Source organism: Zymoseptoria tritici, chromosome 6, assembly GCF_000219625.1.
Source record: "Zymoseptoria tritici IPO323 chromosome 6, whole genome shotgun sequence".
In the NCBI taxonomy this organism is placed as follows: domain Eukaryota; kingdom Fungi; phylum Ascomycota; class Dothideomycetes; order Mycosphaerellales; family Mycosphaerellaceae; genus Zymoseptoria; species Zymoseptoria tritici.
The window spans coordinates 2,597,527-2,623,010 of NC_018213.1; the positions used below are offsets into that span (position 1 = coordinate 2,597,527).

Here is a 25,484-nt window from a genome sequence, read left to right on the forward strand (position 1 = left end):
CGGATTTTGAGCTCTGACACCATTCACGTGACGTAGCCAACTCGATGGAAGGACAATGCCTGGAGACGAGACGAAAGGCAACTCCTGAAGTTCGATAGGGTACGTGAATTTCATATACACCATGGCGATGATCTCCTCCATGTGACCGCCACGCATACTAAAGCCGCCCAAACGCCAACGCAATGCTATCATAAACCTCATGACAAGCAGATTACTGCTCGGTCGCTAAAATCATCTTCTCCCGCTCGCTTCTGCGCTTCTGCAAACCCTTCTTAGAATGCTTCCGCTCGTTTTCTTCTCTTCTCTTGATCGCGCGCAACTCCTCACCCTTGATCTCCCCTGCCTTCTTCACGACCTTGGGCACATGTCTGTGGCGACCAATCCTGCGAATCTCGGGCATGTGCTTCCATCGCTCCTTCAACGCCTCATCGTACTCAATTTTCTGCCTCTCTCGTGCAGACTTAATGCCGCTTCGATCACTCGCGTTTGCCCGCCATAACCGAATATTACCATCGTCTGAGCCGGACAAGAGATAGCTCGAGTCGCCGGTGAAAGTGCAAGAGAATACACGCTGCATCCGCTTGGTGTGGTAGATGTCTCTGCTGTGTCCAGATTTTGTTGGCGTCCAGAGTCGAATGCTGCGGTCGTACGAGGCAGACACAAGCTCCTGACCGGTTGGGCTGAAGCTGACGCACATCACGGCCGAGACATGATCCTTGAGAACGTTCAAGGCTCGGCTGAGGTTCCGGCTGTCGAACATGTAAATGTTGTGGTCTTCGTTGGCGACTGCAAGGTTGAAAGGCTCAATCGGATTCCATGCGATGCTGTTGCTAGACATGGAGAGAATACTTCTGTGGAGAGGCGAAGATGTGCGGAGGTCGTAGAGTACCAGAGAACGATCTGTGGCACACGATGCTAGGAGCGAGGTTTCAGACTGGTTGAAGGCTAGAGCAGTAATGGTGTCGATGCTGGTTGGCCAGGCCAGGGTTTGTGTGGGTGTCGTTGAAGGCCGAGAGAGGTCGTAGAGCTGGATAGCGGAGGAAGATGCGGCAGCAAATGCGGGCTCGTGGCGATGTATGCTCAGTGCTGTGAAGGCATTTGAACCAAGCCATGTCGCCGCAGGCTTGCTGTTGGAAGGAGAGTTGTACGGGTCGTAGAGCTTTACTGTACGATCCGTGCCACAGCTCAACAACTTCCGGTCTTGTGTCCAACACATTCCCTTCACCAGATTCTCATGTGCTTGCGTCTGCCATACTTCATCCCGACTGGGCAAATCCCAGACTTTCAGAACTCCATCGCCACTTCCACTCGCAATTCGGTCCAGAGAATGCGGATCCTTTGCGAGGGTGTAGACTCCATCGACGTGGCCTCTGCCTAGTTGCGCAACGAAAGGCGCAGCGAACATGCGCTCCATTTTGGTCGCATTCAATGCTCTGGTGTATTCTCTTGCCCGTTCGAAGGGATGTAGTGCGGGATCGAGGTTTCGAGGCTGGCGAGCGACATCGCTACCAGGCGCCTGGTGCGAGCTCGAGGAGCGTGTGAGCGCTTTGATCTTCATCGTGTGTCCATGTTCTGTGTGATGGGAATGAAAGTCGCAAAGTCCAACAAAAAAGTTCGAGGTCCTGAGGATAGAGCGGACCTGACGCCGAAACTCTATCTAGCTCCGCGCATGAGGTGTTGCCTCTTTCGAGCCAACATCAACCAACTCACACACCAACGCCATCTTTCCATCACCGCTCGCCAACGCTGAATTGAAGCTCGACATCAGCTTCGTTCGACACTCTCACATCACCACCCAGCATGGCCGCAGAGGACAACGCAAAGCGGATTGAGGAAGCGCGGAAGCTGTCCAAAGACGAGCCACAGAAGAGCGAAGCCATCTACAAGGACATTCTCTCGAAACCACCTGGATCAAACGACAAAGCCGTACGCGAATTTGAGAACGCTCTCATCGGTCTCGGCGAGCTCTACCGCGACCACAAGCGGACACAAGACCTCTCCAACCTCATCCAACAAACGCGAGATGTGCTCACTAGCTTCGCCCGCGCGAAGACTGCTAAGCTAGGTATGTTCATCGGATGCATTGTTTCGGAAGACTGCATGAACTGACCGCGTAAACAGTCCGGCAACTCCTCGACCTCTTCCACGCCATCCCAAACACCACCGACACACAGATCGAAGTCACGAAATCATGCATCGACTGGGCCGTATCACAACGTCAAGGCTTTCTCCGCCAGAATCTCGAAGTCCGGCTGGTGGGCCTCCACATGCAGAAGCAGTCTTACTACGAAGCTCTCACCCTCATCAATGGCCTGCTGAAAGAGCTGAAGCGTTTGGATGATAAGCTTGTTTTGGTGGAAGTGCAATTACTGGAGAGCAGAGTCTACCATGCATTGGGAAACTTGCCAAAGGGAAGAGCTGCGTTGACGAGTGCGCGAACAAGCGCGGCGTCCGTGTACACGCCGCCGCTGTTGCAAGCGAACTTGGACATGCAGTCTGGACAGCTGCACGCAGAAGATGGAGACTTCAACACCGCCTTCTCGTACTTCATCGAGGCCATGGAGGGCTATCACGCTCAGGATGACCCGGTCAAGGCTACGTCCGCCCTGCAATACATGCTCCTCTGCAAGGTCATGCTCAACCTCAAGGATGATGTGGATGTGCTTATGACTTCAAAGCATGCGATCAGATATGCAGGCAAGAACTTGGATGCGATGAAGGCCATCGCGCGTGCACACAACAACCGGAGTTTGGAGGAGTACGAGCAAGCCCTGCACGCCTACCGCTACGAGCTCGGCAGCGATCGTTTCATCGCATCCCATCTCCGTCGCCTCTACGACAGCATGTTGGAGCAGAACCTGATCAAGGTTATCGAGCCATTCTCGAGGGTAGAGATCAGCCATATCGCGAAGATGGTCGGCCTGGACGTTGCGCAGGTGGAGAGGAAGCTCAGCCAAATGATCCTGGACAAGGTCATTATCGGTGTGCTTGATCAGGGGAATGGTGTGCTGGAGATCTTCGAGGAGACCGAGAGAGATACTGGCTATGATGCGGCACTCGACACGATTGAGAAGCTGGGAAGCGTGGTGGATGTGCTCTACTCGAACCAGGCGAGCATGCTGGAGTGATGGAGGAGGCCCCGCGAAACGGAGCGTACGCTGTGTCAGACTACGCAGTGAATACGACTATGTAAGAACGGCTATTAGAGACGCCTTCAATACAAGGTATCGATCGGCCGTCATAACGTGTCTTGTTACTTCATAAAGTTCTACTGGTTCTGACGCATCTGTTCAGTATACATCATCTCAGTATGTGCTACCTTACCACCACTGTTCCTCCGTGATTCACTGTGCACCACTGCTCGTCGATGCCGCAAGAAACATTGAAGGCATCAATACTACTATTGTGAGACACTAGAATTCGTTATCGACCTCTCGCCATTCATTGCCCATATCCGGACAAAGAGAGCGATGATCCCTCGAAGGACACCGGATTCTGGGCCCGCATCTTCTCCGTCATCCCGGCTCCCGTCTTTCCCGCTTCTCGACCGCATCACCACACATGGGACTTGGACCCTCGCCACAGACACAACCAACAACCACACCTCTTTCAATCAACACTCTACATCGACGAATCTATCACCAACGACTCGACGACCTATCCACACGCTACCAAACCTCACTACCTGACCATGTTCAAGCGTGCGATCTCCGCCGTCCCGGCGCAAGCCAGCAGGATCACATCGACCTCCGTCCGCCCTCAATTCATCACTCGCACACTCGCACCATGTGCACAAGCACCTCTACGACGATCATACCACGAGAAGGTCCTCGATCATTACGAACGTAAGCCATCTCCAAGGCAGAACGCTTGCAGCCAGTCCGAGACTGTGTCTCTCGGGATATGCTAACAAGCGGTGCTCTGTCCTCATGATTTTTGCGTTCTAGCACTTGCTGACCTTTGTGTCCTTCTTCCAGGCCCGCGCAACGTTGGAAGCATGGCAAAGAACGACCAGGATGTCGGAACAGGACTCGTCGGAGCACCGGCTTGTGGAGACGTCATGAAGTTGCAGATCAAGGTGGACCCAAATAACGATACCATTACCGACGTCAAGTTCAAGACTTTTGGATGTGGAAGCGCTATCGCGAGCAGCAGCTACTTGACGGAATTGGTGCGGGGTATGACATTGGAGCAGGCCGGAAGAGTGAGGAATACCGAGATTGCGAAGGAGCTTTGCTTGCCTCCGGTCAAGCGTAAGTCATCCTCAAGGAGATGAGAAGTCATAAGGATAATACTGATACGCTTTCACAGTCCACTGCTCAATGTTGGCCGAGGACGCCATCAAATCCGCCATCAGCAACTACTACACAAAGAACCCCAAGGCCCGCGCCACAGACCTCGGCGGTACCGGTGCTGCCATGCCGAAGATTGAGATCGAGAAGCTGCCTGCTGATGTGCCTGCTCAGGCCTCAGCATAGAGTTGCGCATCGCGAAGAAACGTACGAGGGAGGCTGACTGAAATTGGGAAAAGAGCTCCAACTGTCTCTTTCTTTGTGTTGACTTTTAGCGGGGTTTGGCGGTGTATTTCTGAAAATGGAGAGGCAGGCGTCGGATGAATTGTATGCAATATGCACTGCTACATAATTCGATGGGCTGGGAATAATACCCAGGCCTTGACGAATGTCTGGCGTTCATGCCCGGACTGCTTAAGCGGAGTAAGTAAGGACAAGAATCAAACGACACGACAAAAATCAAACGACACAACATTCATACTGCACATTGAAAAAGCGCTGTACGAGGCTAATAGTGTGAGGCACGATATTGACGACAGACATAGTCTCGGAACGTCCTTTGTTTGAGACGAGCGGCGTCGAGATTTGGCACATTGATATGCCGTGGATCTGGCTGCGTCTGGTCTTGGAGCGATTACTGTACTGCTCAAGAGGGCGTTGAACGAGCTGCACTCTCGCTGAGATCCACGACCGTGCAATTCAGTGGGGTTCGATTGCCACTACCGAATCATCCTGGCTTGCAGCTGTGGCGTCTTCGCTTGCACGACTACCTTGGCTATCAAGCCCAGTACATCTGCGGGGAACAGGCGTTGTCTTGAGCTGCGTGCCTCACCGCGAGTCTGACATGCGAGTTTCGACCTGGCACTGAACCATGTACCGAGCCCTCTACTCCTTCAGTCCTCAGCTCCCAGCAGCTTATTAAGAATCACAAAGTCTGACATTCAGCGCGAAGCAGCCGACAAAGGAGAATTCTGCTGGCGAGCTGGAGCATGAGGATCAGTCAAAGACTCGCCCTGGCAACGACGACTACGACTCTACGAAATCGAGATCAAGCCAGGTGGAAGCTGAGCGAGGCACATCGGCTTGATATCGTGTCTCCGGACAGGCCACGTACATAAGAGGACCTGGGATGTCTTGACCAGTCCCCAGCGTCGCCCGCTACCTCGCGGAGGCTGGCAATTGCTATGAATTCGCGGCATGGGAGGAGGCATCGAACGCACTTGGTGCAGCTGAAGCATTGCCAGAATCGAAATCCAAGAAGGCTCGCGTGGCCATCTTGAGGAGACGAGGGCAGCTTGCAAGGCGCACAGGGAACTATGACAAAGCAATCAGCTTTTTGAACAAAGCATATGAGGCCAATGGAGATATGCGCGACTTGCCTTATCTGGAAATCATCGGCGAGCACGGAGCTGTCCACATTCAGAAAGATGAGTTCGCAAAAGCCCGACTTCTCTTCCAGAAGCAACTCGGTAATGCTGAACGTCTCAGCAAGGACGAGAAGATACTTCGGACCCGGGCTTCCAGTAGCCGTGGAAGCCCAGGCTTGTCGTGCAATAGGAGATCTGGGTTTGGTAAAATTTCACATTGCTACAACAGCCCCAGTCCGACGAAAACCCCTCTTGGACGACGCGATAGATAACCTCGAGGAGAGGGTGGCTAAGGCGGAGGCATTACAGGAGAACATAACTCAGCACGGCGATGTCGGACACTACCGATTCGCCGCTAGTATCTGGCGCTCACTTGGTCTTGGTCACCTGACGCTTTGCTACACTGCCTTGGGCGAGCATGCACAGGCGCTGCAGTACGGTCGAGCCGCGAGTGGAGTCCGCCACGCCTTCGCCGGATCCTGTCATTCGAGGCATATCTCGCTTTTACTACGGCCATGCGCTTCTGGCTGCAGGCGAGCACGAAGAGGCACGCAGGCAATGGGACTTTTCTGCCAAGCCGGACCTGTGCACTTCTGTCATAGCTCTTTGTAGAGAGCCGTCCGACGAGCATTGCCGATGGTTGCGCACAATGAGAGATCTAAAAATCCGTTTCGATCGCCATGATCAGCATGGATATACCGCTCTCGATTACGCTGTACTGGCCAAGCATGACAACTGCTCAGCAATCATCCTGAGAGGCTTACGCGACCAGATGGACCGCCTTCATCCCGAGGAAGAGGCGGAAGTGGACAGGCAGGTCAATATTCGCAAGGTCGAAGCCGAGCGACGCAAACAGTACCGTGACATATTTCAATTAACGTTCCGTCCACTGCTTGCTAAAAAGATGCCCGGCACCTCGAGCGACAGCTGCTTGATTGAACTGAGAAACAAGTATACGAACGCTCTCAAGATGGACCTGGACAAGCGAGAAGTTTTCGACAATTTCAAGTACATCTCATACGCCGCTTTCAAATCCCTGGGCAAGCTTCCAAAGCCGAATAGCACAGAAGACATGGAGTATTTGCGCGAGCATGCTAAAACGGGCGCAGCTCACGAGCCGGAAAACGCAGCACGGTCGCCTTATGTAGTCTTCTTTTCATATGAGTGGAGAGGCAAGACGAGCGTGCCTTATGGCGAGCGAGATGACTCGAAAGGCTCGCAGTACAAAGGAATGATCGATGCTATCCAACTCTTGCTCGTCAGCCCACCTGAGCTGACGGACACGACGAACCTGAGCGAAGACAGAATCTTCATGTGGTTGGTAAGTTATACATCACTCTTCGGCCGATGAAGGTTTTGCTAACATGACCGTGCAGGACGTTGCTTCGATTGATCAGATCAACCAGGAACCAGGCGCTCAAGACCGTGGCGTCAGCGCTCTGCCTCTCGTCATTGCACTGTGCAACACAATGATCAGTCTCGTTGACGATACCTATTTTGCTCGTGCTTGGTGTGCTGTTGAGGTTCTGGTGATGCAAAGTCTGTTGAGCTACGGTCATCACAGGCATCTCGAACACCAACGCCTGGCTGGAACAGTGCAAGGACGGCTTGTACCTTCGGACAGACTAGCGGAAGTTCGGGACGTTGCAGTAAACGATATGAAGTACTTGCTCACCAAGCCCGAGGATAGAGCTTCTATCCGCTTTTTGGCACGGCAAAGCGAGTTGTTGGCAAGAGACGTATTGAGAAAGGTCACCTGACTAGGAGATGGTCGAATCTGATCATACGCTGTGGACGCACTTCATGAACAGCTGGAGTTTAAAAACAATAGCCAGCAAATTTTGCATTCTATGAATACTTTCAACACAGGGATGAACATCATGAAAGTGAAAACCTGCTCCTCGACCGGCATTGGTATTGCTATCGTCGGTCTATCTATCCTTCACTGTCGATACAGCACACGACAGCGGCCTTGATGACCTCACGTCGTCTCCCATTCTCCAGATCGCACCTTCCAAGTAGCCTTCAAGGCGTACAATCCCGCGAGCAGATGGCCAGTGGACTGGATCTTTTCAGGACGATGGTGGCTGGTCCTCCCGCGGCGCCACGTTCAGGCAGAGTGCTTTCTTGACTCTCGCGAATTGAGTCGTCATATCCAATTTGCAGGGCTTGCCCGGCGTCTTGCATGCCGAACCCTTGCACAAGGACAACGTTAGCATGTGACTCCAGTCGCTTGTGACGGAGCGGGACGTACTGCTTGGCAGTCGAGATAGAAGCTGTGATCAGCTTCTGGATTGAAGTTGCACACGCCGTAAGGCTTCCAGGGCTTGAGGATGTCGGCCGCGGGCCCACAAATCTGAGTGTCAGTTATATGTTAGTAATGAGGTTGGGATGAGGGAGGTAAGGTGGAAGTCCTACGCCATCGGCAAAGGTGGTCCCGGCTATGGCGAGGGTGATAACGGCGAGCTGGGAGAAGATGTGCATGGTTCCTCGTTGCGTTCTTGGTGTTCGTCTTCTTGGGTATACGGAGGTTGGAGAAAAGAAGAAGAGGGAGGGGAGGAAGTAGGAAATGGACGGCACATATACGATGCCGACGCGATGATCCGACAGAACAATTGTTCTATCAACGGGAACCGGCGGAGAAGTTCGTACAAGGAGAGGGCTTGCTTGGTCTTGGAATAGAAATACCCCTGCTTGAACACGGTTCTTCCGGTTCTTCCCAACTCCATGGGTCAAGGCGAACAAGGATCTGCGCCATGAAGAACTGGTTATTTTTACTCCGGCTTCGAAAGCCGAAAGGCGATGCATCCTGCGGTCCATTCGATGATCAACGTCATCAAGGCGAAACTTTGCAAGGCCAAGGGCGTTCCTCCAGTCGCCGAAGCCCATGTTGCAAATGCTACTAGGAATCAATGAGGAGAAGACGAGTCCTGACACGAACTTGACCATGGCGCTTTGCAGCTCGGTCTTGCGGTTGCGGCATCGTACACCACCTTCGAGACACTCAAACAGATCGCCCTGAATATCTGTGAACATCTGGATTTCGAACCACTCAGAGAAGGGATTCGAGAACGTCGAATTGAACGACAAATGCGCTGAACAGCATGAAACTCCTCGACAGCGTCATGAAGGAGGGTCAGAGGACCTTGCCCTTCCTGGTCTTCCTTGAGCACAAAGCGGTGCGCAGTACGGTACTCCCAGCGGGATCAAGATTCCATGGGGGTCTCATCTCGCAGTGAACACCTCCTCGATGTGGAGTCTAGATGTCCATGCCGATCCAGACACCTTCAATGGCCGTAGGTATTTGGAGCTTTGCGAAGTCAATGGTCCGACGCATGTCTTCTCGTCTTCTGGTAGAGATCATAATGCCTTTGGCATGGGCAAGCCCATATACCCCGGTCGATTCTTGGGCGAAAAGCGAGCTGCGCTTTGTCTTGCTCCGGGTGCTGCTCAAGTATTGTATGGCGGTTGGCGAAGGATAATGATTTCTCCATCGATGCACTTTGGTTTGACCCCGTGGTCGATCTGGCTGGCAAACTCGAGATTCGGCGCATCAATGCACCGTCGAGCTGAATGCGGTGGGTGGTCGGATGATTCGCAGCTGTCGTAGATGGCGGTATGTCCAACTTATCCAATTTGAGACCAGTATTATCGACTCCTGAATGGAACTGTACATCGCCAGTGGATGGTGATGGGATGCTGAGCAACAATGACTTACCGACGACATCGGGCACCAGTAAATGGCAGTCATGCATCCTGTGCGACATACCGCATCCATCGACCAAAATCTTGGCATCATTTCAATCCGCATTCCACGGGCGTTGTTTTGGCGTCCGCACCTCGCAACCACCGCTCGCTCGTCGTTCGCGTCCAGCTCTTTTGCGATCACCACAAGGATATAGTGACTGCTGGCCCTATTTCAAATCCTTCCCCCGTACGCGGCTCGTCGACTCGTCCAGCCAACATTGTAGTCGTCCAGCTCGTCGAACTCGTCCAGCTCCGCCCCCATCGTCCTCGTCCAACATGGCAGAACTCCAAAACCCCCCAATAGAGCTATCAGACCCCCAACCCCCCAACACCACCACCGCCCGAAACGTCCGCTACTCCGACTCCCCCCAACGCTGGACCCGCATCACCGAAACCTCCCTCCCGAGTCCCGCGCGAAGCATCCATCCCGAACACAGCGTCAACCGCATGGACTCGATCGACAGCCAAGTCGACTTTGGGCTCCGCAACACCGACTTCTTCGAAGACGAGAGTTCCGATGACGATGAAGGACCGGCGAAAGCCGCCGCGATTGAGACGGAAGAACGACCCATATCTCCAGTGAAGAAGAGATCCAAGGCGCCGGCTCCGTTGATCAAGCCGTTCGTGTCGCAGTGCGAGCCGAAAGGAGGGACCGCCGGCGAGGACTGGCCGCTGCAGCCTGGCGAGGGGGGGTATCAGCGACTGGACTCGAATCTCGCCGCGTTGGCCCCTGTGAGGACCTCCACGCCCAGCACGACATACACCGGTTCGATTGATGAGTTTGCGAATGACTTGCCTGCCAACGACGTCGATGCCGATGCCAACACGCCGCGAAGACCAAAGTCCACCCGTAACTCCTCCGCCCGCACGCCTCGCAGCTCGGGAAATTGGAAAAACAACGACCACCCCTCCGACCAGCAACAGCGTAGATCCCAAGCCCACGACCCCCGCCTCTCCCTCGACGGAGGGCGCAGATCCCAAACCTACGCCGACCCGCGGACATCGACGTACTCGGAAAAAGTCGAACACCGGCTGGGAATCCACGCCATCGCGCATGAAGTGTACCTCAACGGCCTCTTCCGGGACGAGGAATTGCTGCATCAACACAAAATGCACGCTATTTCCCCCGTGGTGCCGTCCGCCCGGTTTCGAGAGTCGATGTTGCCTTCGTCGCTGAGACCTGGCCCGAGGAGGGGGAGTCCGCCGGCTGTACCGCGTCGACCGCCGCTTAGCACATCGGACAGTGCACTGGGAGGAAAAGGAGGATCGACGGCGGGAGGGAAGAAAGTCCAACTCGTTCCTCCGCCTATTGATCTGACGGGCACACATCACTCGCTCCCGGAGAATCTCGTGCGGACACCGTATCCGTTTTCTGCAACGAGGCATCAGAAAGACTTCTCCGCGACGTCGACTCCTCTCCTCGCGCCTGCAAATTCAGAGTCGTTACTCACCGTCTCTGTCCGGAGGGCGAGGAAATCCACCGCGACGCCGCGTATCACGACCATCACCATCCCTGCTCCGTCATCGTACTCTGTTCTGCCGCATACGGACTCTTCTGCCCCACAGTCCTACGACGACACATCGTTCTTCCTCGCGCTCCGACGGGCATACAAGTCTCTCGTCCCTTTGCCTTTGCGTTTCCTCTCCGCCCGATCCCTGAGAGGAATCCAAGTCTCCACCCTCACGAAATTCGACCACGACCGCGGCTGGCTTCCTGGTTCTCGCTCCCCTCGTCGGGTGGCGGGAAAGGGGTTGACCGACTCCTTCAGTCCGGAATCGATCCTAGCTGGCTTCAAGAGTCCGAAACGAGGTAAAGGACGAATGGCGTTCGTCGGCTGGGCTCAGAGATTAGCGGCTGTCGACCAGCCGCCTGCTGTAGGCGAGGACGAGAGGGATGCAGGCGTTGAATTGGCGAGGCGGAGGGACGATGGCGAGGGGTTGGAGTTTGTGGTTGGGTGGAGTTGGAGGAGGATTTTGATGGCGGTTGGAGTTGTAGTGGGGTTGTCGATTGCGGCGGTGCTGTTGTGGGTTTGCCTGGGGATCGGGAGAGGGGGGCCGGCAGGGAGGGTGGGGACTGCGTCTGCGTTAGCGGTGGTGGTGTTTTTGATTGGGATGGGGTGCGTGGGGGCGTGGTTGGGGGTTAGCTGGCTTTTGATGTAACGAAAAGAAGAAAGAGTGAAGGGAAGGGGGTTTGGATTGTGGAGGTTAGACGCTGTATATTGCTTCCATTCCCTTCAAATCGCTCATGCGTCGGCCGCATATGTCGAGTCCAGTAGAGCTCCGGCAAGACGACGAAGCACAGTCTGCTTGTGCAGAGAGCGATCTCGAGTCGCATAAGCCTTTGACACGTTTGTTGACACCCGCACGCCGCTCTGACCGAATGCCAGTCACCCCAATCGATATTTTCCGAGCTCATCCTGCTTTTGTCAAAGATCATGGATGAATCTCCGGGCCACTCATCCCTCACCAACCACGGCCGACAGGTAAGCCGACTCTATTCCGGTGCAACTCCAAAACTCCATGTGCGACGCAGGCTCCGGCCGCAGTTGCAAAATCCACCAACCCATTCATACCCAGCTCTTCAAAGTCCTTGCCGTAATCTCTCGCCCAACTTTTGCTTTCCGAATTGGTAGATTTTCAACAATCCCTCCTCGCTGAGATCAATACCTTGCATGTTGGGCATATCCTGTTGTGGAGGACGGCTGACACGACTTGCGATGACGACTGGGTCGGTCTCGAGGATGATGCCGTCGTCGACAATCTCGTCGATGCAGAGGGAGGCCAGGTCGTAGTTTTCAATCACGGTGCGCTTGTCCACGGAGTTTCTGTCGTGTTGTCAGCATTGCAACAGCTTGAACGGCGTTTCGAGATACTCACTTCAGCAAGATCGTCAAACTATCCCTCAACGCCAAAACCACATTGTACAGCATAATCTCATTCTCCTCCGCGCCTCCAACCACATACATCATGACATCCTGCTCCATCTTGAACACCACCACACGGTTGTCGTAGAGGATGACATCGCTCGTCTGCTTGGCCGTCTTCTCCAACAATCCCTTCTCGAATGCTTTCTGCTCTTTCACGGTCGGGTATGGATTCGCGCCGGGATAGTTGTTGCCCTGAGCGCCTTGCGGGATGTGTGGTGGACTGTAGTATTTCGCGAGGATGCGCGAGTTGTCGTCGGTGGAGAGGAGGAGGATGGCGTTGACGGAGAAGAGACTCATATTGGGTGCCATGATTGTGAGGAGTGCGTGAGAGGATTGAAGAGGTCTCAATGGGTTGTGTTCGTTGTTGTTCAGAGGATCGTCGGTCGAGATGTTGTTCAGAAGTTCAATGTCAATGTGGTACACTTGTCCAAGGGTCGTCGTCGTCCCTCAATCGGAGCCGTCTCCGCTGTGAGACCAGCCTCAAGCTCGTAAATTTCCCAAGTCCATCGCATTGCTGTCTCTCTCTCTTCCTCACACTCACACGACTACCACTCGATGCTCACATTTGGACTGCGTCGTGCGCAACTCGACCTCCAATGCCATCGACTATGGCTTCGATCATTCAGCTCGGCCCAATCCCTCGGAGCCAAGTCGGTGCGTGCACAATTCACCTTGGACAGGCATAAAGGGATCACACGTCCATTCAGGAAAGACGGCCTGGAAGAGCCGTCCGAGAGGGGATGGAAGAATGGATGGCAAAATGGTAGCACCGACGATCCACCCAAGATCGCAAAATCCCCAGCTCAACAACGCAAACGGGAACGGAAGATAAATCGAGTACTGGGAGCGAAACTGCGAGATGCTCCAGAAAGCCGCATACAGAAATTGGAAGCTCTGGGAGCGCACGGAGAACTGCTCGACGCCGTTGCGAAGGAGGATATAAAAGGTGTCATACAAGCATACAGTTCACTCCCCGAGAAGAAGCCTCTTTCCTCTGAAGACTTCCACGCCGTGGCGCAATGCACCCACGCTTGCCTACGATTCCTGAACCTGGAGTATCTGGCGCCGCATCTCAAGGACTCAAAGAAGGGTCAATATGACACGAGTGACATTGTGGCATTTGCAGAGCGTTTGGCCGAGGACATCAGGCGGGGATACTTGGTGCCCAACACTGCCGCTCATTTGCATCTCTTGGGGATTTTCAGAGAGTCGAAATCACTCGCTGCAGGCGAGAAGTTTTGGAGATGGCTGCAAACCCAAGATGACTCGCATGTGAGTACGGGAGTATACGGTGCGGCGATTGAGATATTCGCCATGGCCGGACGACCACTGCAGGACTGCGAGAAGCTGTACGATGAGGCTTTGGCCAGATTTCCAGGCAGCTTCTTCGCATATCACCTTTCTCCGAATGCCATCTTGCCGGACCGCGAGAAACCGATGGAGTTGAAAGGCATACCCATGCATCTGCAAAAAGCCATCATCCGAGCTCGGCTTCTTCTAGGCGACACTCGAAATGCCTACCTTGCATTGGACACGGCCTTGAGGTTGTATCCAACCAATATCTCCCATCGCCTGCTGAAAAACTTTCTCATCGAGCGCCCCATTACAGAGGCCTACACAATATACGCCATGGCCTACCGCGCGGGCATGAACACGTCCGGACAGGTCTTCAAAACGCTCATGTCCAGCTTACGACTGGCTTCCAACATGACCTCCATTCCCGTACATTTCCAAGTCCTCCGCGCGATGGTCTCCATGATGTATGTGTTCGTGGGCAACTCGAAGAAGATCCCAAGCAACACTCTCGCTGAGCTCACGATTGCCATTACGCATATTGGACTCTTGCCTGGCGTGGCTGCCATGACTCAATCTCAACGAGACGAGATATTTCAGCTGGTTCTGGACATCATCAAGACGCTTTGGGATGTTGGCGCTCGATTCCAAGCCACTCCTACCGCTTCAGCATTCGTCAACATCATCAAAAACATCGCCGCTCCTGCTCAATCTCGATCCATTGCGGAAAATGCCATGGCTGATATGACAGCACTGGGCCTGGAGCCGACAGAAGCCACCCGACGCGCGATGATGAACGTCGCTGGGGCAATCGCCGACGAGGAAATGGTCCACAAGACATGGGACGACATCGTGGCATCCCGCAGCGCAAAGGGCAAACGCCCGGACCTCATCGACTTGAACGTCACCATCAAAGCCGCTCGACAAGTTGGCATGAAGGCTTTCATCCAGCAACAAGCTGATGTGGCGAAGCAGTATCTGTCTTCCAAAGAGCAGTCGTCCATCGACTACTATACCATGGGCAGGGACGAAGTTGTCCCCAACCCTGAGCTGGCACGCTCGACGGCAGAGGAGATTCTCGAAGGAGTGAAGAGACTTCGTGCAGACCTCGCGATTTTCGACGAGAAGACAAAGGACCCCAGTGGTGCGATGGACTTCTCAAAGCGACCCGGTATGCTCCTCCGGGAACCGAGTATTTTCGCGGACATTCCTGAGGCGGAAATGCGGAAGATTTACGATGAGTTCACTACCGAGCAAGTCAGGAAATCCGCATCGTCCGACGACAGGGACGCAACCTTTGCGGAACACGAAACCTCCCAATTCTCCCCCGACGACACCGTCCCAGATACCGATCCCACTGTCCCAAAGACCGATCCCATCGTCCCCGATCCCGCATCCACCACCCAACCCGACCCCTCGACCGTCACCCCTGCAAGATCCATGCCCCTCAGCCCCACCGGCATCCCCCTCTCCACCCTCCGCTACGAATCCTGGCGCGCCATCAACGCGCTGCTCTACCATTCCGCCCGCAACGATCGCGCGCACGCCGCGGCGGTGGACGTGGCGATTTGGGAGGGGAGGAGTCCGCCGAAGAGGGAGATGGGGTTTACGGGGGAGAATTTGGAGGTTGGGGAGTGGGGGTTTGGTGGGGTGGGGTTGGGGGAGTGGTTGGGTGAGGGTCAGGAGAGGGAGGAGGACGTGGGGGCACGAGGGGAGGAGGGAGAGGAGGGGGAGGAGGGGAGGAAACGGGATGGGGAGGAAAGCAAAGGCGATGTGGAATTGGCCAGGGGGGAGATTGGACGGTTGAGGGGACGGGAGTAGAGGCGCGGGGGGTGTAGGATAGTTTCGAAAAGGGCAGAGCCTATAGCACGGGTGAGTCTCGCGTCCATAAATAGTGTATATACTGTCACATGAATGTTCAGGAAAGATTGAAAGCCCCAACTTCACGTCGTCGCTATGCACCTTTCCTGTTTTCTCTGGGCCCCTCGTGCCAGGTCGTCCGAAGTGCGACTTCCCGCTGCCTTCTTACCAGAAGGACGGACAGCTCAAGTTTTGAATCCGTTCGAAACATCGACTATGGATTGAGGATCTGTTTTCGCGGAAGTATCATAGACGACAGTGCAGAATGACTATAGCGAGGGAGGGAGGGAGGGAGTTCTACCACATACTGCACTTCTTCTTGTCGTTCCTGTGCACTACCTAGGTACTTGTGAATGAAACCTCTGCACTGCTTTTGCTGGACGTGGACGTTTTTTTGTTGCCCTGGTGTATAGACAATGTAGCGTAAGAAAGAGTTCTTTTTTTTTTCTAGGTACTTTGCATTTACCTTGGACTACGCATGTCATTCCTTGGGGTTAGGGTTTCTTATTTAATGAAGGAAGCTCGAAGTCTCGTTATTTCTCTCTCGACATCCCCAGATTTCCGCTACACAACCCTCCCCTCCCCAACCCTCCCACATCCTCCCTCCCCTTCCTTCATTCCACATCTTCAAACCTCAATCCCCAACCCCCTCAACAACGCCCCCTCCACCGCCCCATCAATCTTCACCACCCAAAACCTCTTCTCATTACACGCCAACAACTCCCCCTTTTTCGCGAAACAGAAATTCGCCACGCCCCCCGGGATGCGGATTTTGCCGAGGAGGCGGCCCGCGGGTGACCAGACGCTGATGCCGTCCCAGGTGCCGCTGTAGACGTTACCGTGGAGGTCGGTTTTGATGCCGTCGGGGATGCCTGGAATAGGGAGGATGGGTTAGCTGGGTTGGGTGAAGGTGGGTTGGGTGAAGGTGGGAGGGGTTGGAGGGGTTGGAGGGAGGACCGTACCGCAGTCTGCCATGGCGAAGAGGCGGCGGTTGGTGAGGAATTGGCCTCCGTGTCGCTCAATCACGTCAAAGGCGTATCTAGTTGAATCATCGTCAGCGTTCACTCCGTCACTGATCTCGACCTCAATCAAACTCACATGTTTGATGACCGACGATGATCCGTCGTCCCATCCCCATGAATCCAGTCCGTGTCCGTCACATACAACGTCTCCTCGTCCGGACTGAAACACACGCCATTGCACCTCCCGAAGCCGTCCGCGACCGGTCTCAGCTCTCCGCTCTCGGGATCCAGTCTCCAGACGTGAGAGGGTAGAGAGGGAGTCGGTCGAAACCCTTGCTCGTGGCCGTAGATTGGATCGGTGAACCAGATACTGCCGTTGGAGTGGATGACCACATCGTTGGGAGAAGTGAATGGACGGGTGTGGTAGGCGGTCAGCAGACGGGTCGTCTTATACGGTGGCGTCGGATCGAGAATAGCGAGGGAGGGAGGAGAGTCATGAGAGCCTTGGTCGCAGAATAGGAGGGTGTTGGGATTTGATGGGGTGGGATAGTTGATGCCGCCGTTACCCATGGCTATGTCCGTGGAGAGGGTCTCGTAGGTCCATGTTTGAGAGGAAGCATCGCGGGTGAGTTTCCCGAGGTAGATTTTTGGTTGGTCGGATGGAGGAGAGGCTGGACAGAGGTTGGAGGTTATATAGCAGGCGTCTTGGGAGGGGACGTAGACGGCGGCTTCGTGGGCGAAAGGCCAGTCTTTTTCCAGGCCGAGGGTGATGGAGGGTGATGGACCGAGGATGGAGAGGAATGATGGATCGTGGACGGCGAAGAAGGGGGTTTCATCGTGGGAGGCTTCGGATGCGGTGGCGTGGTCGTGGAAGAGGAGGCATTCTTTTGGGATGTGCTGATGTTTGGTCTCAGTATATGGTGTCATCTCGGGAGGGAAAAGGGCATGTTCCGGACAGGGATCAAGTCGTACCGACCTTGCAATTCTTGGGAAGGCTCATTGTTGTTGTTCGGTTGGAGGTCGCAATAGTGCTCGTTGGCGGCTTGAGATGGCTTGGAATATGAGTGACAACGGATGAAGAATCACCTAATGTTGTTGTCGGCATCACGTGTATGAACGATATTGATGGTCAGGGTGAGGTGAGGTGGGTTCACGGTGTGAGGTCCATTGGCAATCAATCGCCGTCGAAAATGCTGGACCACTGCAGTTTCAAACGCCGCCAAAAGCCGACACAAGCAGCAACTGCAACACTCCACGTTGTCGATCGATGGTCGATCCGGTCCGCATCGACCGGAATGTATACCCAGTACCTTATTACCTTGCAAAGCAAAAGCCGTTACCTTGGGTTCGCTCGGACCTCGACTCAAGAACCATGTATCATGTGCTCTTCGCGTGCTGTGCCTGTGATGGTCTTGTTGTCATCAAGCACACGCACGCCCTTTGTGCTTCAGCGCCGCCAGGTCGCTTCTGCCGATCCTCAGCATTGAGAATGAGGTCGGAAAGCCGTCCCTCTCGAATGCCAGATGAACATATGTATATCTGTAGCCGAAGAGCAACACTCGATCCTGCCCTATATGCAGCATTCCAATCTCATGCAAAGACAACCTCTGTGTGATACTGGAGGTGTTGACCATGAGATGTGACCCGCGAGACATGCCCTCGATCTTGGGAACTCTCTCCAGATTGTCACCCACGGGGTTGCAAGGATCGCGTCGTATGAATGAGACTTTTTTTCCCCATGGGCGGAGACTTCCATCGCAGACATGCGGCTTCAGCGGACTCGGATCGACTGGCCAATTGTGCTCTCGATTGCCGGCATATCGCGTACAACCTCCTCCTCTCCGCTCTGCATACAAGGGAAGAACAACATGTCCGATCTGCACCTTTTTGCTTACTATCCAATCTCTCGACTCTCTGTGATGAGCCAAATTTGGAACATCACCTCGAGGAAGTTGAACCACATGAGCCGGGTGAAGCCAAGAAACCTTGTATGGTCCAAAAGTCAAAAACCCGACCAACGAATCCATGCATCACTCGATCAAACCCCGACATGGCATCCTCGTGGGCTTCAGGCATTGACCTCCTTCCCCATGACCTGCTGATATCACCACTCCAGGATGCACCCTCGATATAATCTCATTCGCCGCGTCTAAGCAATCCCAGGAGTGGAGTACATATCCTGGGGAAGATTTCCCTCGATCACTGCGTGGTTTTGTCTACTTCACCGCCGGGCTTGCCACTGCATTTCATCTTTCTTCTGCTTGTATATTGGCCATCCTTCCTCCTCCTTCTGCAGACCACAGGCGAGAGGGTCGGGACTCTGGTATCCACACATCGCCGTCGACACATACAGGACATTCCGCCGCCACCATGCACATCGGACCACAGCTCGAGGGCAATGCCCTTCTCTACAGCGTATCTCTCCTCGCCTGTCTCGGTTTCCTGCTCATCGGCTACGACAATGGTCTCATGGGCGGTCTGGTCGGAGCCCAATCTTTCTACAACACGTTCAAGGTGGACCAGGACACGGATGCAGGCACAGATATGATTGCCCTGATTGTGGCTATCGTGAGTTCTGTCACATCTCCACCGCGCTGTCTTTCCTCTCAGACTGACCACTCTCTCCGCCGCAGTACGAAATCGGATGCTTCATCGGCGCCGTCGTGACCTCCTTCATTGGAGAGTCCCTCGGCCGAAAGAAGAGTATCTTCTACGGTGTCCTGATCATGATCGCCGGAGCCCTCCTCCAAGCCACCGCCTACGGCACCACACATCTGATCATAGCTCGCGTCGTCGCAGGTATCGGAATGGTACAGATCATCTCACGACCCTACGTGTCTACACCCGCAAGCTGACCTCCTCACCTCTCAGGGCTTCATCAACTCCACCGTCCCCGTCATGATGGCCGAATTCGCGCCCAAAGCCACCCGAGGTATCTACGTCTGCGCGCAGCTCTCGACCCTCAACTTCGGCATCATGATGGTCTACTGGATCGACTACGGCTTCGGCAAAATCGCAGGCTCGCCCTCCTACGCCTGGCGTATCCCCGTCATCATGCAATGCATCTTCCTCGTGCCCATGCTCATCATCCTCGCCATGATCCCCGAAACACCCCGCTGGCTCCTTTCCCAACACCGCGGCGACGAAGCCCTCGACGTGATGCGACGCCTCAACAAGGGAAAAATGTCCGACGAGGCGATCTTGCGCATGCACGCCGATGTCACCAACACCGTGGCCTTTGAAGAGTCCATCGGCAGCGGGTCATGGGGTGACCTCCTCCGCGAAGACGAAATCCGCAGCCGTCGCCGTTTCCTCATCGCTTGTGGTGTGCAGATCTTCCAGCAACTCGGCGGCATCAACGCTCTCATTTACTACAGCAACACCCTCTTCCACAAGTCCTTGGGTTTCGACTCGCAAATGTCCGCCCTCATGGCCGGAATCCTCAACACCTGGTTCTTCGCCGCGTCCTTCATTCCTTGTAAGCCGACCACCCTTCCTGCCCTCAAAGTCAACCTCACTAACCTCATCCTCCAGGGTTCCTAATCGACCGCATCGGCCGCCGCCCCCTCTTCCTCTCCATGATCTCCCTCATGGCGGCCGTCATGGTCGTCCAAACCGGTCTAATCTGGAACGTCGAAAACAGCACCTCGATCGCCATCCCCGCCGGCCGCGGCGCCGCCGCCATGCTCTTCATCTTCCAAGGCGCCTTCACCATCGGCTTCCAAGCCACCGTGTGGGTCTACCCGTCGGAGATCCTGCCCCTCAAACTCCGTCAAAAGGGATCCTCCATCTCCACGGCTTGTAACTGGATTTGCAATTTCGCGATTGTGTACATCACGCCGCCTGCGATCAGGAGTATTAAATACAGGACGTATATCATTTTCGCCGTGTTGAATGCGCTTTGGGTGCCGATTATTTACTTTTTCTTTCCGGAGACGAAGGTGAGTGCATGCAATCCTCCCTTTCATCGCCTGCAGTATTACTAACTTTGCTTCCGCAGGGCCTCGCATTGGAAGACGTCGATCGACTCTTCGCCAAAGACGATCAAGTTAGGGACAATCTCACGACGATTATCGATGGGGATAGCGAGAAGCATGAGGTGCAGTTGGTGAATGATACGAAGGAGAAGATTTGAGATGCTTTTGCTTGCTTGCTTGCTGGGCGGGAGGGAGGAAGAGAGAGAGAGATGAGATGAGTTGGGTGAGGGAGTGGAGAGGAGACTGAAATTGTATATACAGGTGGACAATGTTGCTTTTCGAATGAACCAACACCTCTGTTTAGTCTCGGAAAGGTATGCAGATTGTGTGTGCCATTTACTCCTCCCATCCATCCGCTTTGGTTCGTAGATCGATAGACACGAAAGAGGTTGGTCTTGTGTGTTTCAACATGACTACCTTCGCCTTTTACTACTGACCAGATAGATGGTCGAAGAGCAACGATGCTGCTATGATTCGGAGTTGGATGAACGCTCCACCTTGTGTAGGTACGTTTTGGTTGGCTACACCGAGATATACAGATCTACGACGAGCTCGATGGTATATATGTTTGATGAGTTGGTTCTTCTATACACATTGCGAGAGTGATGGAGAGCTCTTTCCGGTGATGGTGGACGTCTGACTGAGGTCGTCGGTTGCCGAGATGTATGCTCTTTGTCTACACATGAGCACGGCACAGATCGACGGTTTGGGGTCGAGGGAGAGAGGGATCGAGGGGAGTGGAGTGCATGGAGGATTCGGGATGGAAGGCTTCTTTCGGACTGCACTTGGGACGGGGAGATGATGATGAAAGAGGTAAGGTAAGTTGAAGATTAGGGATTTTTTTGTCAATCACGAGAGGTGAGTGTATTCCAATGGATGTGGCGCTGAAGAGTCGAGGCATCCGGCTGGGAGAAATCTCCTTGTATTAAGAGCGGGAAACTGTTGTCTGTCTGTATGTTTGTCTGTATATGCGTATGAAGATTGTCGGTTCGGTTGGGTTGGACAAGGTTTCTTCCTAAGGGAAGTCAATAGGTAAGGTATGCAGGAAATCTTTGAATCTGTCGTTTCAATTCGCGAGCAATGCTACCTTACCTTGTGATTCGTGTATTGGCGAAAGTTTCGTGGTGTTCAACAATAGCTATGCCTCTGGATAGATGGTCTTGACCACGCATTGGAATCCGAGGAGAGCTGCCCGGTCATGTTGGTTTTACCTCTACCGTCAATCGCCGACATGCATGCATGCTCTCCTCCGGAGTAGAGATGGACATATTGGTGTTTTCTGAAGTCGAGGGATCAATCGTGGAGTGCAGTGGTCCTGCAGGAGGATCGGGATGGAAGTTTCTTTCTGCTGCACTTGGAGGGATCGATTGATCAGGATTCAGAGATGTCGATGCTTTGGAGATTGAGATGCCCGTTCTGAGTGGGAGGCGTAGACCATTGCAAGATTGTGCAGGCACTCGTCATACCACATCCAAACGAACATGTCGTCGTACACGATCCAATACCTTATCCACCTCGATCTAGACCCCTCAACCTCAACATGTGGGGGCCAAAATCTTTGATCTGTGGACCCATCACATTAGAACTAATCCCTCAATCACGGCTCCTCCCGTCCTCGGCACAGGACAGTGGATTTTTCAATCACCGTCAGTCGCCAGAGGAGATGCGCACTCCAGGATCTTCCCCTCCGCCAACTCCGCTTCTCCGCACCAAACTCCACCCGACACGACGAGCAAAGCAATCCCGCCCGTATATCGGACACAAACATCGGCAAGCGGCGGAAGTGGTAACGGTAACGTCGCACCCTCCCCGGCATCAAGGCTGTCGCATCGGCTTTCTCACCCAACCTGGCCGTGCCTTCCGTGCCTTCCGTGACTTCCGTCCACTGCCGTTTGCTTTGGAGACGTTGCCGGGAAAAGCAGATACCTGCAAACTCCGATCGGTATCCTCCACTGCCCACTGCCGGATCGGAGGAGGGATGGAGTACCAGCAGCATGGATCGAATGCCGGCGCCGGGACTGCGGGATCGAGCGAGAGGAGTGGCGGAGCGGCCTCTGGTCGTGGAGGCGGTAATGGATATGATCATCACCAGCAGTACTACCAGGAGCAGCACCAATATACTCCCGACCGCCCGCCGCAGCCACAAGATCGACGTCGGCAGAGGGATGACGAAGATGATGGTGGTAGCTCACAGGAGAGTGCGCCGACGAGTCCGGCTTCGATTGCGGCTTCGAAACCGAGTCGACGAGAGAAGTCGGAGAGGGAGAAGAGGACTTATCGGGCTTGTTTGCATTGTCGGCAGAGGAAGAGCAGGTGTGATTTGTGAGTTGGCTTTTCTTTTCCTTTTCTTGTTGTTGATGATTTGTTTTCTTTCTTCGTTGTTGCTATTGCGTTTTGGATTTCGCCTCACTTCTTGCCGATTGTGGTCTTGAGACATTCATCTTCCCGTCTGCACCGGACTTTGATCCGAAGGTCATGTAACCTTCAGCCTCACTTGTTGCGGTGCTGGTGTGCGGCTGGATGACCGCTGCGCTTATGGCTTCTTCTTCTGCGACGTTGTGCTTCTCTATCGTCGCCGCCGCATCCCCGCTGTCATCCTTCTGCCTCATTCACATACACATCAATCCGGACCACCACTGACAACGCAATGCCTTGGCATACAGATACAGCAGCGGAGAACCCGGTCGTCCGCCTTGCGAGCGCTGTATCCGCGAACAGCACGAATGCATCCTCGGCGGCTCGCGCAGGGGCGGGAAGCGTGTGAAGCGCTCCGCCTCCGAGGTGAATGCCAACAATGGCACGCCTATATCGACCAGCGATCGTCCTAACACCGCGACGCCGAATCAGAATTATCCGCCGTTACATCAGGTTACATCTCACGAGTCTGGTCTGCACAATCAGTCGCCTCATCGACCGCATCAACTGCCGTCTTGGTCGACGCTTGATCATCCGTCCTCGAGGACGCTTCCTCCGTTGTCTCATGATGGCAGTACGGTTACTAAGCCTGGCTCGCCGATCTTGAATCCGATGTACAAGCCTTCGAATACTGATCGTCAGGCGTTTCTCGGTTCTTCTGGTCCTGCGTCTGGGACTGGGTCTGCCTCGAAGATGACCGTCGAAGATCCAGTTGCGTCTACGGATTTGCAAAACCCGGCGGACGCATTGGAGTTCTTGGCGAGTGTGGCGGAGAGAGACAGTAACGGGCAAGCGAATGGCAAAGGCAATGCAGGTGGTGGCAGAGGAAGGCTACCCTCAATGCAGATCGGTATTGATGGCGCTTACGGTCGTTCTCTGCTCAATCCCGTCTCGCCTAGACAATCGCAAGCAGGTGCAGTTGAAGGTCGCAGCGAAGGCGGAGAAGGCAGCGGTGGTAGAGGTAGTCTCCCGAGACATGCTCCGAGCGACCACAGATCCGCGTCTGCAGCGGGCGGGACTGGTGGCAGCGGAGCGCCCGGCGGAGAGAACTCGGTGCGCTTCGACGCGACGATCGAGTGGCCGCCTTTGCAGAAGGGTGAATTGAGTCTGGATATGATCAAGGTGTTGCTTTATCGGTATGTCATGTCGTTGTCATCTTCACTGGTTACCTCGGACCATCGCTGACGTCTTCTCAGATTCGAAGAAAAGTACCACCCCTTCTTCCCACTCGCTAACCCCGCCGCGATGGATCCCGATAATCTTCCCACCATTGCGAGGAAGGAACCACATTTACTCGCGGCGATTTTGACGGTCGCGTCCAAGGACGAAAAGGATTGGTGGCAGGTGCATGAGGTTTGCTCGGCGCATATGCAGAGTTTGGTGGCGAGTTTGGTTTATGAGGGGAGGGGGAGTGTGGAGGCTGTTGAGGCCATGCTCATCCTCGCTGAATGGGTACCTCGTCGTCCTCACTCGACTCCTGCTATCGGTCGCGGCGAAGAAGATCAAGCTGCGTGGATGTACGTCGGTACTGCTGTCCGCCTAGGCTACCTCCTTGGTATTGATCGCACGGGCTTCCGTGGCGAGTCGGAAGCTCAGTCCGCTGACCTCAATCGGAAACGTCTGGCGTGGGCAAGTTGCTACATGTCCGATCGGCAGATCTCTGTCCGTATTGGAAAGGCATTCTGGTCGAGGGGTCCGGGACCGATGACTGCTCTCCGCGCTCAGGACTTTCCAAGCCTGCAACCGAGATTGCATCGTCAGGACAATTTCGCGGCTATCTTTCAGGCGAACCTGGAGTTGACGCAGCTCTTCTCCAATGCGCACGATGTGCTGTATGCGACTAAGAGTCGGTCGAATCAGCTGAATGCGGGAGGAGAGTATGTCAAGTATATCGATGACTTCCGTGTGGCGCTACGCCATTGGAATGAAAGTTGGGGATGGTTCACGTGCTCGCCGCCGCTGAAGGCGAGCTTGATTCTGAGCTATGAGTATTTGCGGTTGTACATCAACGCATTTGCTTATCGGGTGAGTTCATCGAAGCTTACAAGATCGTCCTCCATCACTGACACCTCAACCTCCAGGCCACCCTCAACCGCCTCATCACCCGCATGAAAGAATCCGCCGAATCAGGGACCGCCACCCCCGCCTCCGTCACCTATCCCTTCGCCGACATCGCCACCACCCCCGACGCCCGGTTCATCTACGACGCCATCGACGCCGCCAAATCCCTCCTCTCCACTTTCTGCTCCTTCGTCGACCCCCACGACACCTTCCGCTTCATGCCCCTGAGATACTACCTCTACGTCATCTACTCCGCCGTCTTCCTCTACAAAGCCCGCTCCACGGGCGTCATGGCCGCCGACTCGAGAGGTAGTGTGAAGCGATTGATCACCGATACGATGAATAATTTGCAGAAAAGCTCGGCGAGCACGAATGATGTCGGAGAGAGGTATTCGCGACTTATTCGCTTGTTGTGGAGGAAAGCTCCCGGGCATAGGGGAAGTGTGGTGGCGGATCCGGGGGAGATTACACGGCCGACTACGGCGCAGAATGGGAGGGTGGGGGATGGGGGGCAGGGTCAACAATACCCGAACCAGCACCCTGCCCAGCAACACCCGACTGATCCGAATGTCGCTTACCCACA

The 25,484-nt window shown here is 54.5% G+C and overlaps 9 protein-coding genes across 9 annotated transcripts; 6 read left to right on the forward strand and 3 right to left on the reverse strand.

The window, feature by feature from the left end:
- Positions 1–211: 211 nt before the first annotated feature.
- MYCGRDRAFT_73576 (uncharacterized protein) lies at positions 212–1,575 on the reverse strand (the record flags this gene model as incomplete). The annotated part of the gene is made up of 1 exon (XM_003851635.1): positions 212–1,575. One exon carries the CDS (start codon positions 1,556–1,558, stop codon positions 212–214), a length of 1,347 nt encoding a protein of 448 aa, XP_003851683.1.
- A 132-nt stretch (positions 1,576–1,707) lies between these two features.
- On the forward strand, positions 1,708–3,128 carry MYCGRDRAFT_73579 (uncharacterized protein; the record flags this gene model as incomplete). The annotated part of the gene is made up of 2 exons (XM_003851617.1): positions 1,708–2,065; positions 2,122–3,128. The coding sequence occupies 2 exons, from the start codon at positions 1,801–1,803 to the stop codon at positions 3,126–3,128; spliced, it is 1,272 nt and encodes a 423-aa protein (XP_003851665.1).
- Positions 3,129–3,615: 487 nt separating this feature from the next.
- MYCGRDRAFT_73582 (uncharacterized protein) lies at positions 3,616–4,775 on the forward strand (the record flags this gene model as incomplete). Its single annotated transcript, XM_003851618.1, has 3 exons — positions 3,616–3,845; positions 3,978–4,253; positions 4,312–4,775. 3 exons carry the CDS (start codon positions 3,692–3,694, stop codon positions 4,476–4,478), a joined length of 597 nt encoding a protein of 198 aa, XP_003851666.1.
- Positions 4,776–9,682: 4,907 nt separating this feature from the next.
- MYCGRDRAFT_94183 (uncharacterized protein) lies at positions 9,683–11,566 on the forward strand (the record flags this gene model as incomplete). The annotated part of the gene is made up of 1 exon (XM_003851619.1): positions 9,683–11,566. One exon carries the CDS (start codon positions 9,683–9,685, stop codon positions 11,564–11,566), a length of 1,884 nt encoding a protein of 627 aa, XP_003851667.1.
- Positions 11,567–11,975: 409 nt separating this feature from the next.
- Positions 11,976–12,699, reverse strand: MYCGRDRAFT_105015 (uncharacterized protein; the record flags this gene model as incomplete). Its single annotated transcript, XM_003851634.1, has 2 exons — positions 11,976–12,231; positions 12,284–12,699. The coding sequence occupies 2 exons, from the start codon at positions 12,640–12,642 to the stop codon at positions 11,988–11,990; spliced, it is 603 nt and encodes a 200-aa protein (XP_003851682.1).
- Positions 12,700–13,647: 948 nt separating this feature from the next.
- MYCGRDRAFT_94185 (uncharacterized protein) lies at positions 13,648–15,447 on the forward strand (the record flags this gene model as incomplete). The annotated part of the gene is made up of 1 exon (XM_003851620.1): positions 13,648–15,447. The coding sequence occupies one exon, from the start codon at positions 13,648–13,650 to the stop codon at positions 15,445–15,447; it is 1,800 nt and encodes a 599-aa protein (XP_003851668.1).
- Positions 15,448–16,113: 666 nt separating this feature from the next.
- MYCGRDRAFT_43806 (uncharacterized protein) lies at positions 16,114–17,375 on the reverse strand (the record flags this gene model as incomplete). Its single annotated transcript, XM_003851633.1, has 3 exons — positions 16,114–16,358; positions 16,449–16,525; positions 16,585–17,375. 3 exons carry the CDS (start codon positions 17,373–17,375, stop codon positions 16,114–16,116), a joined length of 1,113 nt encoding a protein of 370 aa, XP_003851681.1.
- A 1,163-nt stretch (positions 17,376–18,538) lies between these two features.
- On the forward strand, positions 18,539–20,583 carry MYCGRDRAFT_73589 (uncharacterized protein; the record flags this gene model as incomplete). The annotated part of the gene is made up of 5 exons (XM_003851621.1): positions 18,539–19,016; positions 19,082–19,258; positions 19,320–19,926; positions 19,983–20,389; positions 20,449–20,583. The coding sequence occupies 5 exons, from the start codon at positions 18,819–18,821 to the stop codon at positions 20,581–20,583; spliced, it is 1,524 nt and encodes a 507-aa protein (XP_003851669.1).
- Positions 20,584–22,691: 2,108 nt separating this feature from the next.
- MYCGRDRAFT_21205 (uncharacterized protein) lies at positions 22,692–25,329 on the forward strand (the record flags this gene model as incomplete). Its single annotated transcript, XM_003851622.1, has 6 exons — positions 22,692–22,747; positions 23,089–23,293; positions 23,462–23,728; positions 23,918–23,985; positions 24,037–24,865; positions 24,922–25,329. Coding segments are annotated over 6 exons (1,833 nt in total), but the record flags the coding sequence as incomplete, so codon positions are not given.
- Between the last annotated feature and the right edge of the window lie 155 nt (positions 25,330–25,484).